The 12,231-nt window shown below is 42.5% G+C and overlaps 2 protein-coding genes across 3 annotated transcripts in view; both read left to right on the plus strand.

Moving 5' to 3' along the window:
- The window catches only part of LOC135651765 (uncharacterized), a 24,193-nt gene extending 18,700 nt beyond the window's left edge, over positions 1-5,493 (plus strand). For both annotated transcript variants that reach the window (XM_065172178.1, XM_065172179.1), the window contains exons 14-23: positions 701-839; positions 990-1,073; positions 1,781-1,942; positions 2,023-2,110; positions 2,728-2,805; positions 3,596-3,662; positions 3,747-3,846; positions 4,741-4,857; positions 4,948-5,004; positions 5,131-5,493. In XM_065172178.1, coding sequence (XP_065028250.1) covers positions 701-839; positions 990-1,073; positions 1,781-1,942; positions 2,023-2,110; positions 2,728-2,805; positions 3,596-3,662; positions 3,747-3,846; positions 4,741-4,857; positions 4,948-5,004; positions 5,131-5,304 — 1,066 coding nt within the window. In that variant the 3' untranslated portion in view covers positions 5,305-5,493. The remainder of the gene's footprint in view (positions 1-700; positions 840-989; positions 1,074-1,780; positions 1,943-2,022; positions 2,111-2,727; positions 2,806-3,595; positions 3,663-3,746; positions 3,847-4,740; positions 4,858-4,947; positions 5,005-5,130) is intronic.
- A 4,054-nt stretch (positions 5,494-9,547) lies between these two features.
- On the plus strand, positions 9,548-11,743 carry LOC104001043 (uncharacterized). Its single transcript, XM_009423222.3, has one exon. The coding sequence runs from the start codon at positions 9,848-9,850 to the stop codon at positions 11,510-11,512; it is 1,665 nt and encodes a 554-aa protein (XP_009421497.2). The 5' UTR covers positions 9,548-9,847; the 3' UTR covers positions 11,513-11,743.
- Positions 11,744-12,231: the final 488 nt, after the last annotated feature.

Consider the following 12,231-nt stretch of genomic DNA (forward strand, 5'->3'; position numbering starts at 1 on the left):
GTGTCAAAGTTCTGCTGTTTAAATCGTTTCTTGTACCATGTTATTATTTCACGTGTAATCTATGCTTTGGAGTTTATGTAGTTCAGACTTTCAGTCTGAACAACTGAGCTTGTTTCATGCACAATTGGCCATAGTTTCTTTATTAACTAGACAGGTTTTTGGCAATCATGGTTTTTATTCAGTTTTATTTTAATCTTAAACCAACTGTAATTACTGTATGTTTGATTTCTATAGTTTAGTTAATAACTTTGTTTAGTTTTTATTCAAAGGATGTTTTTGTATTCATATTCTTATAAATTGATAGAGCAGACCTCTGTATTTTTAGACTCTAATTGACAAAGCTAAATGCTTTAGTTCTAATGTGTTAACATGCTGAACAAGAGTCAAAAATCACTTGCCACTGTTTTGTGTCCTTAAGTTATGCATACTGAACCATGCATATTTATGTGAAACCATTTGCAGTGGTGTTAATCTGAATAATAATTCCTGTGAAAATTAGAGTTTCTCATATAAATTCACCAAGTAAAACAATTCAATTTTGTCATTGTTGCCAATACTTAAAGTTTGGGCACCTTTGGTATTCACCATAAATTTGATTTTATGTTGTCTTGCTGCAAGTCTCAAAAATGCAAATGTTGCAATATAAATTTCTTTGTCATAATCAAACATATTTACGGTCATTTTTAATGATATTATGCAGAGCTGGTCATATTGGGGATCCCACAAGAGTACAATTTCTTTTTGAAGTATCTCAAGTCCTTCATGAGAGCATTGATACATCAAATATGAATGATGAGAGTAAGCATAAAGCAGATTTGATATCTAGATTTGTTGGTATGGTAAGTATACTTGATTTGGAGTTCGAAAATAACTGGAAACAAGAAAAATTAGCTCCTATGCATATTTTGTAGTGCTTATTGACAATAATTTAAATAATTTCTTATTCACAAAAAGGTCATTTACTGGATGTTTAATAGGTCTTATTGTAGGTCAACTTTGGAGCTGAATGGGAACAGCATTTATCATTTTTAGGTGAATCTCGTGCAGCTTTTGGTAGCATTGATGAACTTAAGGTTAGTCTGTCACATGAACATGATAGTACTTTCTAGCTTTCTTTTTCTGTTTTTTTGGTATATGCTTCTTCGCCGAACTGTATGCTTAATGAATGTGATTTTTGCCCCTTTCTCAGAAAGTTATAATCCCCCAACCATTGATTTAGCTCCTACAGCATTTACACCCGTAAATTCTCTCCTGGGTTGTCAATGCCAATAATGCACAGAGCTAAAATAACTCTAGAAAATCATCTTTTTTTGCTGCTTCTTACAGATAAAAATCAATATATAACCCTTCATGACTACAAAGGATCATGTGTTCTGATCATGTAACGTTTGAGCAGAATTACTTCCTGCTTACAGAACGTTTGAGCAGAATTACACGGTACAGCCATATGATGAAATAGAAATATATCTCTTATTGCCAGGCTTAGTTTGTGGGATTCTTAAAACTTTTTCTTAGTTTAAAAGGAAGCAATATTCTGCTGTAGTCACTTAAAAAAAGCAAAGGATAGCCTTGTTTTGGAGCTATCCTCTTTTTTTTTTTTTCTGTATGATCTGGTCGAGCAATATGTTGTGCTTTTGGGTTTTTTTTGCTTAAATTGTTATTGACACAAATTCTTGTATCTATGTGATCAGAACTTTTATTTACTATGCAATAGATATGGTTTGTCAAACTATTCACTTCTAAGCTGTTACAAGTTTTCTTACAGTCATCTTCTTTGTAGTATGTTCTTATACATTCAAGCAACAATCTAGCCATCAAATCTATCAGAGACAAAAAGAAGTTTCTTGGATTTCTCAAGTCTTGCCTGGCTTTCAGTGAAGTAACAATCCCATCCATTTCTGACAGCATTCAGCGTATGAATCTTTACCTTGAGACTGCTGAGGTGATATCCAGTTTAGTAAATTTGTTGATGACTTTATGTTTTCTAAGCACTAAATGATTTTTTATTTCCTGCGGTTGCAGATTGCATTATTTGGAGGCTTGATCTCCCATTCAGAGGGACTTGTTACTTCAGCAATCAGTTGCTTGGAATGCTTAAACATGACAACAGGTATAGATACTGCAGCTGACATATTTCTCCTTGGATGCAAAAGATAGAGATACATAGCAATCTCACTTTATTATGGAACTGAAGTATTACAAAGAGATTACAGGAAATGACAAAAGATAGTGTCCCACAAATAGGGCTTGAGATATTAGAGAATCAAAGGTGGACAAATACTAGCAGCAAGATTAACCATTACCATCTCTAGAAGGCAAAAAAAAAAAATGCTCAATGCTGATTTCCATAGTATCTTCAGACTCATATGCGTGTATAAATAAACAATTAATTAAATATATATACACACATATACATGTAAGGTTTGTCATTTCGGGTATTGGACTCGTCTCGAAAATTTATCAATGTGGTATGTACCGATGTACCGACACATGGTTTGTCAGGGCAAGCCACATCTCAATGGTGAGTCGGACTGGTATGTACCACTCATACCCGTATTGACTCGGGCTCGGGCAGTACAAAGAAACCTATATATATATACATATATATAACAACCAATGCTGTCTTGTTTTTATCTTTGTTTATTTACCCTTTTCAGTCTTTTATATTTTAATTTATTTTGTGTTTCTCCATCTAATCTGCACTGTTTCTTCTGCTTTGCTTTGAAGGTGAGAACTCATCAAATGATGTAGATCATATTTCCTCGTTGACTTCTAAATTATGCAGTCTGTTACTTATGATACCAGGTATTGTTCAAACTAATTCATTGTACTGCCTTGTTTCTCATGAAGTCATTCATGTGATTGCAGTAATTAAGTTTTCTTTTTGAGAAAATGTACGAATAGTCTTCAACTTATTTTATTATATGAAATAATTAGAAAAGAGAAGAAAGTGGAGAGACAAAATAATAGGGGACAATGAGAAACAAAACAACAAATTCTATCCTAAGAGAAATGGATAGGAAAAAGAAAGCAACCAATCTTATAATTAAATTGGTTGTTTAAATTCCAACTTGATTCATTTTGCATGAATTTGAAGGGGAGAAGTCTTCTTGATAAATTATGTCTGCTCATGTATCTCTGTATCTTATATGTTTATCGGTTCATTGTCCGTTCCAAGGTTTTGGCTTCAGATGAGTAAACATAATTTGGATTGGCTTAACTCACTCAAAAACTACTTTTGATGTGTGTGATCTAAGAGAAGTCTTCTCTTCCAAGAGAGATTCTGTTTGTTACTGCATTTGACACCCTGACAAGATTGACTTAATGAATATTGATTTTCTTGAATATCTTATGACCATCGTTTTAGGAATTCTGCTGATGGAAAAGCATGTCTTAGGTTTAAATTCTATGGTCTTGAGGTTGTTTTAAACTTTTAATCCTCTATTTTTTTAAGTGTATTGGGAGATTATGGAGTTGCAAGTGCATATATCATGTAGTACTGTAATTATCTAGCTGTATGTTGTTAACAAGCTACCTATAAATCCACAAGAAACTTTTTTTTCTTTCTCAATTTCTGTTTCCTTGTTTGGTTCAGGTAACCATGAAGAAGGGTCTGTGTGTTTGATACGAAATCTCATAGCAACTCTACAAGGTCACTCTTTGTAAGTCTTCTGTAATAAATCTGGCATACTATTTAATATGCTGATGGCTAAGTTTAATTGTGTATATCATGTTGACTATCGTAGGGCATCATCAAAAATTAAAGTGCAGGTATTCTGTGCGATCATATCTCTATCAGCAGGTCTATCTCAGAAAAAGTTTTTGTACCATGCAAAGAACATGGAGGTATGTTCTGCTACAATGGAATTTATAGTGTACTTATCCAGACTCATCAGAACACAATGGATCTGATATTGATACCAGCAGATCCGGCCTGTATCAATCTATAATAACACATGGGACAGGACTGGTGCTCAGTACCATAACAGTGATAACCAGTAAAATGACCTTGTATGCGACCAGTATTTGAATCGAAGTCAATTCAAAATAGTTGGGGCATTGGTTGTATCATTGGAGGAATCCTGCAGTGTGAACTGCACATACTCTTGTTTAACCATAATAGAGAAAAAAGGACCATCTTCCATCGTGAGCATCATTAATGGCGAGGGTTGAAAGAGATGTGTAGGTTAGGGAAATTATTAATTAACAATTTGCATTTTGACCTTCTATTTTCTGATTTTCTTTCTAGATGCTTTTATTTATTTGATATCTCAAATGTCATCAACAATGCGTTATGGGTCTTCTTTTGTGATCAAAATATAGTAAGCATCATCAAAAGTGAGGATTGAAAGAGACGTGCAGAGAGGGAAAACTATTATCAAACAAGTTTGCATTAACCTTCTATTTTCTGTTTTTATTTCTAGATGCTATTGTCTTATTTGATATCTCAAATGTCATCAACAATGTGTTGTGTCTACTTTGTCGATCATAATATGTAGATTTATTATTTGAATACTGAAAGCAGATGTAATGGGTGTGATTTTTTTTGCCAACTTTGTTTTTATATACTTCCGTTACACTCAATCTCAAGAAAATGGAAAGAATTTGAATGAAAAAGATTTTGGTCCCTGTTTCTGTTTCTCTTAAAATTTCTTCCAATCGACAAACATTGGAAAAGAAAGTTCTGCTACTCCAAATTTTGCAAGTGTCTTCATCGACGTGTGATTACGTTCCGTGCAGGTTATAAGTAACGATCAACTGTATTTTGGGGATCCGTCCTTTGATGAAGAGCTTTCATCTATCGCCAGTCTAGTTCTTCAGATCCTAGAAGATGTTATTAAACAGGAGATGCACTTGGTAAGCTCTTTGTAAACACTAATTCTCAATCATTGTAAAACATATCGGCGTTCTCATGTCATAGGCACACTTGTTGTTTGCTTGTACAAGGTGACCCGAGGCAGATTGGCTCTGGATGCTTGCAACTGCCTTCTTGTATCATTCAAAGTATGTGCCTGAATGTCTTTCTTTTTCTTTTCTCTGGGTTTAGGTTATTTGCTCAACTCATAGTTACCAGTTGTGAGAACGTAAATGCTAGTGATGATATACTACTCTCTCTTGATGATCTTGCAGACAAGTCATGAACTCTCTCTAAAATGCTCCAGCCTGATTGATATTGCCGAGTCATGCTTGCATCCGAAGGAGAAGTATCTACGATCGACTGTTAGCTTGATGGACAGGCTCTCCTCAAATCTCGGGGACCAAGTTGCACCTTCATTAGAATTGACATTGGTTGTGCAACGCTAAGAATAAAATCAATTGGCTTTATGGGGTTTTAATATATCTTTATTTATGTGAGTTGCTGTGATTTGTAGCGAGTTAACAAGAAGATTAGAACATTTTTTTTGTTTTTCCTGTCAATATTCATTTGTACATTCTCTACAACACTATGAAATGTACAAAAAGAAAATTAGTTTGCATATATTGTTGAAGTAATCACATTATTATTCTAAATAAAATACTGATGAAGCTTTGCCATCTCATGGTCTGCTAGCCTGGGCTGAATCTCTCCGTGCAAGTGGATATGCTAGTGGAGAAAATTGGGAGAAGCAAAAAAGGAAAGGAAAAAAAAATTTATGCCAGTTCTATTTGTCCATAACATACGCTCAACTACTGTCCATCTTGTGTTGGTCTTACGTGTTTTGGTCAACAATAGTATGACGAATGTCCCAATTGCCAGCCAAGAATAATACAATGTAGGACGATGCTTTTTTAATATTTTTGTTACGTGTCATGTTGTCTTCGTAAGTTACTGAGGTCTATCATCTTCTTTCTCAGATCCGGAGGTCCTTGAAGCTGAGATCCCGCAGATCTACCTTGGAGTTAACCGACCAACCGATCTCGCTGTGTCTCAAGCCAGCGTTGCCCCCCATTGGTAAGCATGTCGAGGCTTGACTACCGTATGCGTTCCCTCTCTTTCTTTGACGTCAAGGAAGCTCTGTCGCACAAGTGGTGGAACTCCGCACATTGAGGAGGCCCCTAAACGACTCCAACCCGATTAAAGTAAACCCCCTACGACTGGAGTCGCAACTAAGCAAATGCGCCTCCCACACGTTCGTTCCTCAACACACACCGCAACCCATATTATTATTTCCAGCGGTGCCACACCCACCACCCCACCCCAAAACCCAAACCCTCGTTATCCATGTCTTCTCCCTCTCTCCGCCACCACTCCTCTCCTCTTCCATGGCCTTGAGGAGGTCTGTCCTCGCCGGCCTTCTTTGTCTCACCATCCTCTTGCTCTTGCTTCACGGGTGGAGCCATCTGAATCAGTCCAGGCGACGTCTCGGCTTGAGGCGCGGTCCCTCGACAGTCCCCCGGAAGCTGCTTTCGGCTCGCTTCGATCTCACGGCGTTCGACCACACAACGCATTACCGCCATCACCATCACCATCGTCATCGCCCTCACCGCCATCATCGTGACAGGCAAACGGCGCATTCGTCCGCGGAACAGCCCAGCGGTGACGAGATCGACCCTCGCTACGGTGTCGAGAAGAGAATCGTCCCCATGGGCCCAAACCCATTGCACCACTGAGTGGAGACGATGATGATGTTGGTGAGTGCTCCTCCTCCCGTTGGTCGCATCCCGTTCTTCAAAGCTGGATGGGAGAGATCATTAAGCTCGCATGACACTAATAATGGCTTCCACTTGGACGCTTTGTTCGTTGGTTCTTCGTGTGCTCTCCTGGATGCAGCTCTCCACAGTCCGTAGGTCTTCCTGAAATCAAGAAAGGGGAGTAAACCTCTGCACAGCCGTCCGCGTTCTTGTTGGTGTCGGGAACAGCACCGGTGGTTGTGGTCTATATAGATATATATATATATATATATATACACGTAGAGTCGTGTAGCAAAGATGAGTAACGGGGACGGCACGGCGGCGTTGGCACAAAAGACCACGTATGTATCTGCAATAAGTTACTGCAAGCACTTATAAGGGGAATGCTATGTATGCCATAGCATGTACGTGTTGCAATCTTCTCACTCATTTTCTAATTAGTCACTGCCCTCGGTCCGGCAGTACAGAGGGATTCATGCTTTGTGTTGGTGAATATTCTCTTTCATATGCATTTGTCATTCGAGCGTCTTCATTTAGCGGAAACTTTGTTCGTTCGAGGCAGCCCGCAGTTTGAGGATTTAGAGTGGAAGCCAGATTGGAGATGTGGTTTGGTGCAATCCTCAGCTCACGAGCCTTTACGATGCCAAAGGCAACACATTTTTTTTGTTTTGGTTCCTTCACTTTTAGCATTTTGAGTTTTTCTAATTTAATATATTATGAAGCTATCTTTTTTTTTTTTTTTTTTTTGTGAAATAAGTTCACATAGTCTTACTTTTTTAAACTTTTTCTATTATGATTGATATTAATACCCTTCAAAAGTTTTTATAAATAAGTAGTTAATAAGTTTAATGTATGGATGTTTTGATTATTTGGTAGAGGAATGATTACGTGGTCGATCCGTGTAGGTCGGTTGGTGCTCGCACAGAAACTTAAGCCGACTATAGTAAATTGATCCGTACGATCAACTCATCTTTGTAGATATAAAAGCTAATCCTCCTCATTAGCTCACCCCTTTTTTAACCACACTAGTGCTAGCTTAACCTTTGGAGGAGCCAAGTCGGAAACTCCTCCTCTCCCGACTGAGGCCTATGTGCAAGAGCCTGCCAACGACGAAGCAGATTACATATCGATAGAATGAGTACGAGTAGAGCTAACTCCAAGTCCAACCTGACCCGACAAAGACCTTGTCATTCGGACGATTCTGAACATCGATAACTGGACCGAGCCGTGCTTGCACCTCGACCACAATTAGAAAAATCTATTAACAATAATCAATCAGTAATTTACCCCACTCTCACCGACCGTCACCATTCCTACCGAAGCACACTCCACATTTTAACTCAACAAGTCCAAGCTTTGATAGAAGTTGTTCGAACCATCATTCCATTCATCCCACGGCTGGCCCAACTAACCAAACAGCGCCTGACTTCTTTGACAACACCTCTTAGTTCCTAATATTATGGTAGGATACCAACCACCCCTGAAGGAGGTTCCTCGTGAGGTGAGGTGCAATCTCCAAAGTTGAAGTTCCTAAGGAGTATGTTATTCAATCCATTAGACTCCCACCATAAGTATGTAATTAGCTCTTTCAGATGGATCAACGCCTCAAAGACATAGGAAAGCAATCCAAGCTAGACCCTATCTCCGATCTTCTTTTGTCAAAAATATCTAGGAAGAATCCATCCAATAAGGATTTCGCTGCTTACCCATACTGGAAACATACAAAGGGGATTCAGATCCATTAGACAATTTGCCATGCAAATGACACTTTACGAAACGATTGATTCTCTCATGCGTCTAACTTTCAGACAACACATAATGGTTCGCCAAGCTCCTTCTCGGACCAATCCTTTCATTCGATCGACTAGCCAAGGAGTTCAAACTTCAACTTTATTAATTACAAACTCTATTGACGATATAATCAAAAGATGGCGAGACACAATCCATTCTCATCAACGTTCCTATCCACTATCTTCATCCTTTTGGATTTTTTTCGTTTAGTGATTACTAAACAGTCAATCAATTAACCAACATATTATATTAAAACCCTTGATAGTTGGAAAACAAAAAAGTCAAAGAGAAGAAATCAGTAAAAAGTGATCTACAAGGTCAACTCACTCTGAGCCACCTTTGATGACCTTACTTTGAGCAAATGAAAGATCATGGAAAGACTAGTCTACACCCTTAAATACATGTAAATAAGAAAAAAAGAACTCCTCAAATAAACAAAAAATGAGATGTAGTTAGCGTTAATAAATTTACAAGTGTATATTTCTTCAGGTTAGCCACTGCATCACCTATTTATCCTGCCATCTCCCCATGCATCTTTGCCACCCCAAAACCCCACCCTTTCTTCGCCCCCAAACTGCTTGCTTCATTGCCACACAGAACGTTTGGACATTCTTCGTTCAATTCCCCAAGTCGATCTTATCGTCCCTTCACATCAACATCTTCTTTCCATTTGATAGGACATGTAACATCAAAGGAATTCGTCGGCCGCGAAGATGTTTTTCACCGTGTTAGTGGTATTTCTACGCCGGCGCACGTAAATATTCTTCTACGCATACGGTGCGTAGCAGCAGCGTGGAGAAAGAGATGCGGGCGACCGGAGTCAACGGAACCCACCAGCTCGCACGCGCGTCTCAAAACCTGTGGATTTGGCGACGCGGGCGAAACCATGGGCAGTTTTCAGCGGCAGTTTTCCAGTACCAGGAGCAAGGAACCGCCGCTAGGACCCACCATCTTTTCGTGTCAGGACTCGGCTGCTTGCCGTAGAACAGCAAACACCAAATAACTGAGTGGTTGTAGGAAGCGCACGTTCTTTTGGGCCAATTGCTGTGCGAATTTGTCTGTTTGCTGTCTCGACTGGGGCAGCTAAGATCGCCACCACCACCCACGGGACCCCTTCCTTCCCAAAACCGCCTGCGTACTTCCACCACCCGAAACCGGCGGCACCCACAACTCGAAGGAGGACGGTGGAAGCGATTCCCATCAGAGGGAGTGACGCCGCGCGGGGTTGCTCGTACTTTCCTTTCGGCCGGTCAGGGAAGAGCAAAGGCGTAGTGCAAGCCCATGATGCAGCGATTGCCGCCGCTTTCCGAGTAGTAATGGAGCCATAGGGTGTCTTCATGCTCCTCGGTGAGAGCATCAGTTACGAAATCTAGCGATCACCTGGTCTTGACTCGTAGGATATTGTAGAGAGAGAGAGAGAGAGAGAGAGAGAGTGAGAGAGAGAATGGACGGAGGGAATGGCATGCCTGGGGGATTGCTAGGCTTGGACATGTCGCTCCAACCGCATCAGCAGATGCATCAGCAACAAGGTAATCACTCGCAGCAGCAACAGCAGCCGCTGATTCATCACCACCTCCAGCAGACACACCACATGGTACCGTTCCAGGCTCCGATGGCTAAGGACAGCGACCACCAGGGGCAGCACCCCGTCAGGCACGCCCAGTACGTACCGCCGCTTGGCCATGTCAGATCTGAGGAGGAGCCCCGGTACGGGGAGGATATCGATGAGCAGGGGCGGCGCGGGGGAGTACCGTCGCAGCCGTCCTCGTCGGCCTCGCCGTGGCACCGGATGAAGTGGACCGACGGCATGGTGCGGCTCCTCATCCAGGTGGTGTACCACGTGGGTGACGACGGCGGCGGGGCGGAGGGGGAGCAGCAGCAACCCCACGGCACTGTTGCCAAGGGCAAGAAGACGGCGGCGGCCTCGGCCCCGGTGTCGGCGCTGTTGCAGAAGAAGGGGAAGTGGAAGTCGGTGTCGCGGGCGATGATGGAGAAGGGGTTCTACGTGTCGCCGCAGCAATGCGAGGACAAGTTCAATGACCTGAACAAGCGGTACAAGCGGGTGAACGACCTCCTGGGGAAGGGGACGGCCTGCCGGGTGGTGGAGAACCAAGCCCTCCTTGACACCATGGACCTCTCGCCCAAGGCGAAGGAGGAGGCCCGCAAGCTCCTAAATTCCAAGCACCTCTTCTTCCGGGAGATGTGCGCCTACCACAACGCGGGAGTCTCCTCCACCTGTGCCGCCGCACCCCCTCCGCAGATTCCCCTGCCGGCACCGTCGGATCAGCAGCAGCTCTGCTTCCACCACCCGCCTGGCCTGGTTGACACGGTACTGTTCACGACGAAGGCTGCTGTGGGTAGGAGAGGAGGCGGTGCCCCTGCCGCCGCCGAAGATGAGGGAAATGCAGAGGAAGTCGACGATGACGACGATGCAGACAGCGATGACGATGATGACTATGACGACGACGGGGATGAAGACAACGACGACATGGAAGGTCAAAATCATAAGCGCCACGGCGACCACCACCACCACCAACACAAGCACGAGGAGGCGGAGGAGGACGAGGACAGCAAGGGGTTCGTGTCAGGTCTCGCAGGTGGCAGGAAGCACAAGAGGACGGCGTCCCAGATGTCGGCCTCTCCTCCGCTCTCGCTGACGCTGTCGTCGCCGTCCAGCTCCATGCGGCAGCTGCAGTCCGAGTTGATGGCCATGTCCGGCGGAGGGGAGCTTCAGCAGCAGCAGCAGCGGCAGTGGCTGAAGAGGAAGGCAGCGGAGCTGGAGGAGCAGCGCGTGGCGTACCAATGCCGGGCCTTCCAACTAGAGCGCCAGCATTTCAAATGGCTCCGCTTCAGCACCAGCAAGGAGCGCGAGATGGAGCGCATGAAGCTGGACAACGAACGCCTGTGCCTTGAGAACGACCGCATGCTGCTGCTGCTCCGACAAAAGGAGCTCGAGCTTACACACGGAGGCAGTGGCGGCGGCGGATCCTCCGCCGCCATCCCCTCTGCCGAGCAGCAGCTGATGCTTCAGAACACCAACACCAATCAGAGGCGCCCTGCAGAGCAGCCCCACATACCAAATGCGGATCATGCTTCTACCACGGCTTAAAGAAGCTTTTCTTCTATGTTTTCCCGACAAAGATGAAGACAGCAGGGGAGATTTCGATGTGTGCGTGCGGTAGCGGGCAATTGAAGTGTACATCCATCCATGCCTCGATGATTCATATGATCTTCTATAACTCAAACACAAGCGGACAAGTGAAAACAGTAGGATGTTCTTGTTCATGTTTTATCTGTAATTTTTTTTCTCATTTAAAGCAGTTTTTTAACGGTTAGTTTTTATTAGAATAGTTAATTAAGAGCCAAACAGAACACTTAATTAGTTTATGAACACTCGTTCTTGATCTGCTCTGGCATGTGTGCCTCGTCTGTTTTTCTTATTTTGCTGGAATAAACTCACGAAATTGTGTCTTCCCCTTTAATCATCCATGAAAGAGATGTTGGCGGCAACCCCATTCCGAATAAATAAAATCTGTGTAAGAAGTACATGAGTGGAAGTTTAGGTGAATTTAATGAAGTTAATCCTCGAGCCCAAATCATCGTGACATTGATTCGAGCACAGTACTGGCAGGTACAGACAAAATAGGTACAATAATTTATTTATAGAGTTTGATGTGCCGTCGTGGTCTCTGTGGAAAGTTATTTGCTGTGTCCCGAGATGATCTTTTCTCGAGTCATGGTTAATGTCAAATTCTGCCGTTCAGAATGCACTGATTCGTCTCCGATGTCACAATTAAAGCAAAAGGCCCAAATCTTACCCGTTAGACT

This window comes from Musa acuminata, chromosome BXJ3-10 (genome assembly GCF_036884655.1).
Source record: "Musa acuminata AAA Group cultivar baxijiao chromosome BXJ3-10, Cavendish_Baxijiao_AAA, whole genome shotgun sequence".
In the NCBI taxonomy this organism is placed as follows: Eukaryota; Viridiplantae; Streptophyta; class Magnoliopsida; order Zingiberales; family Musaceae; genus Musa; species Musa acuminata.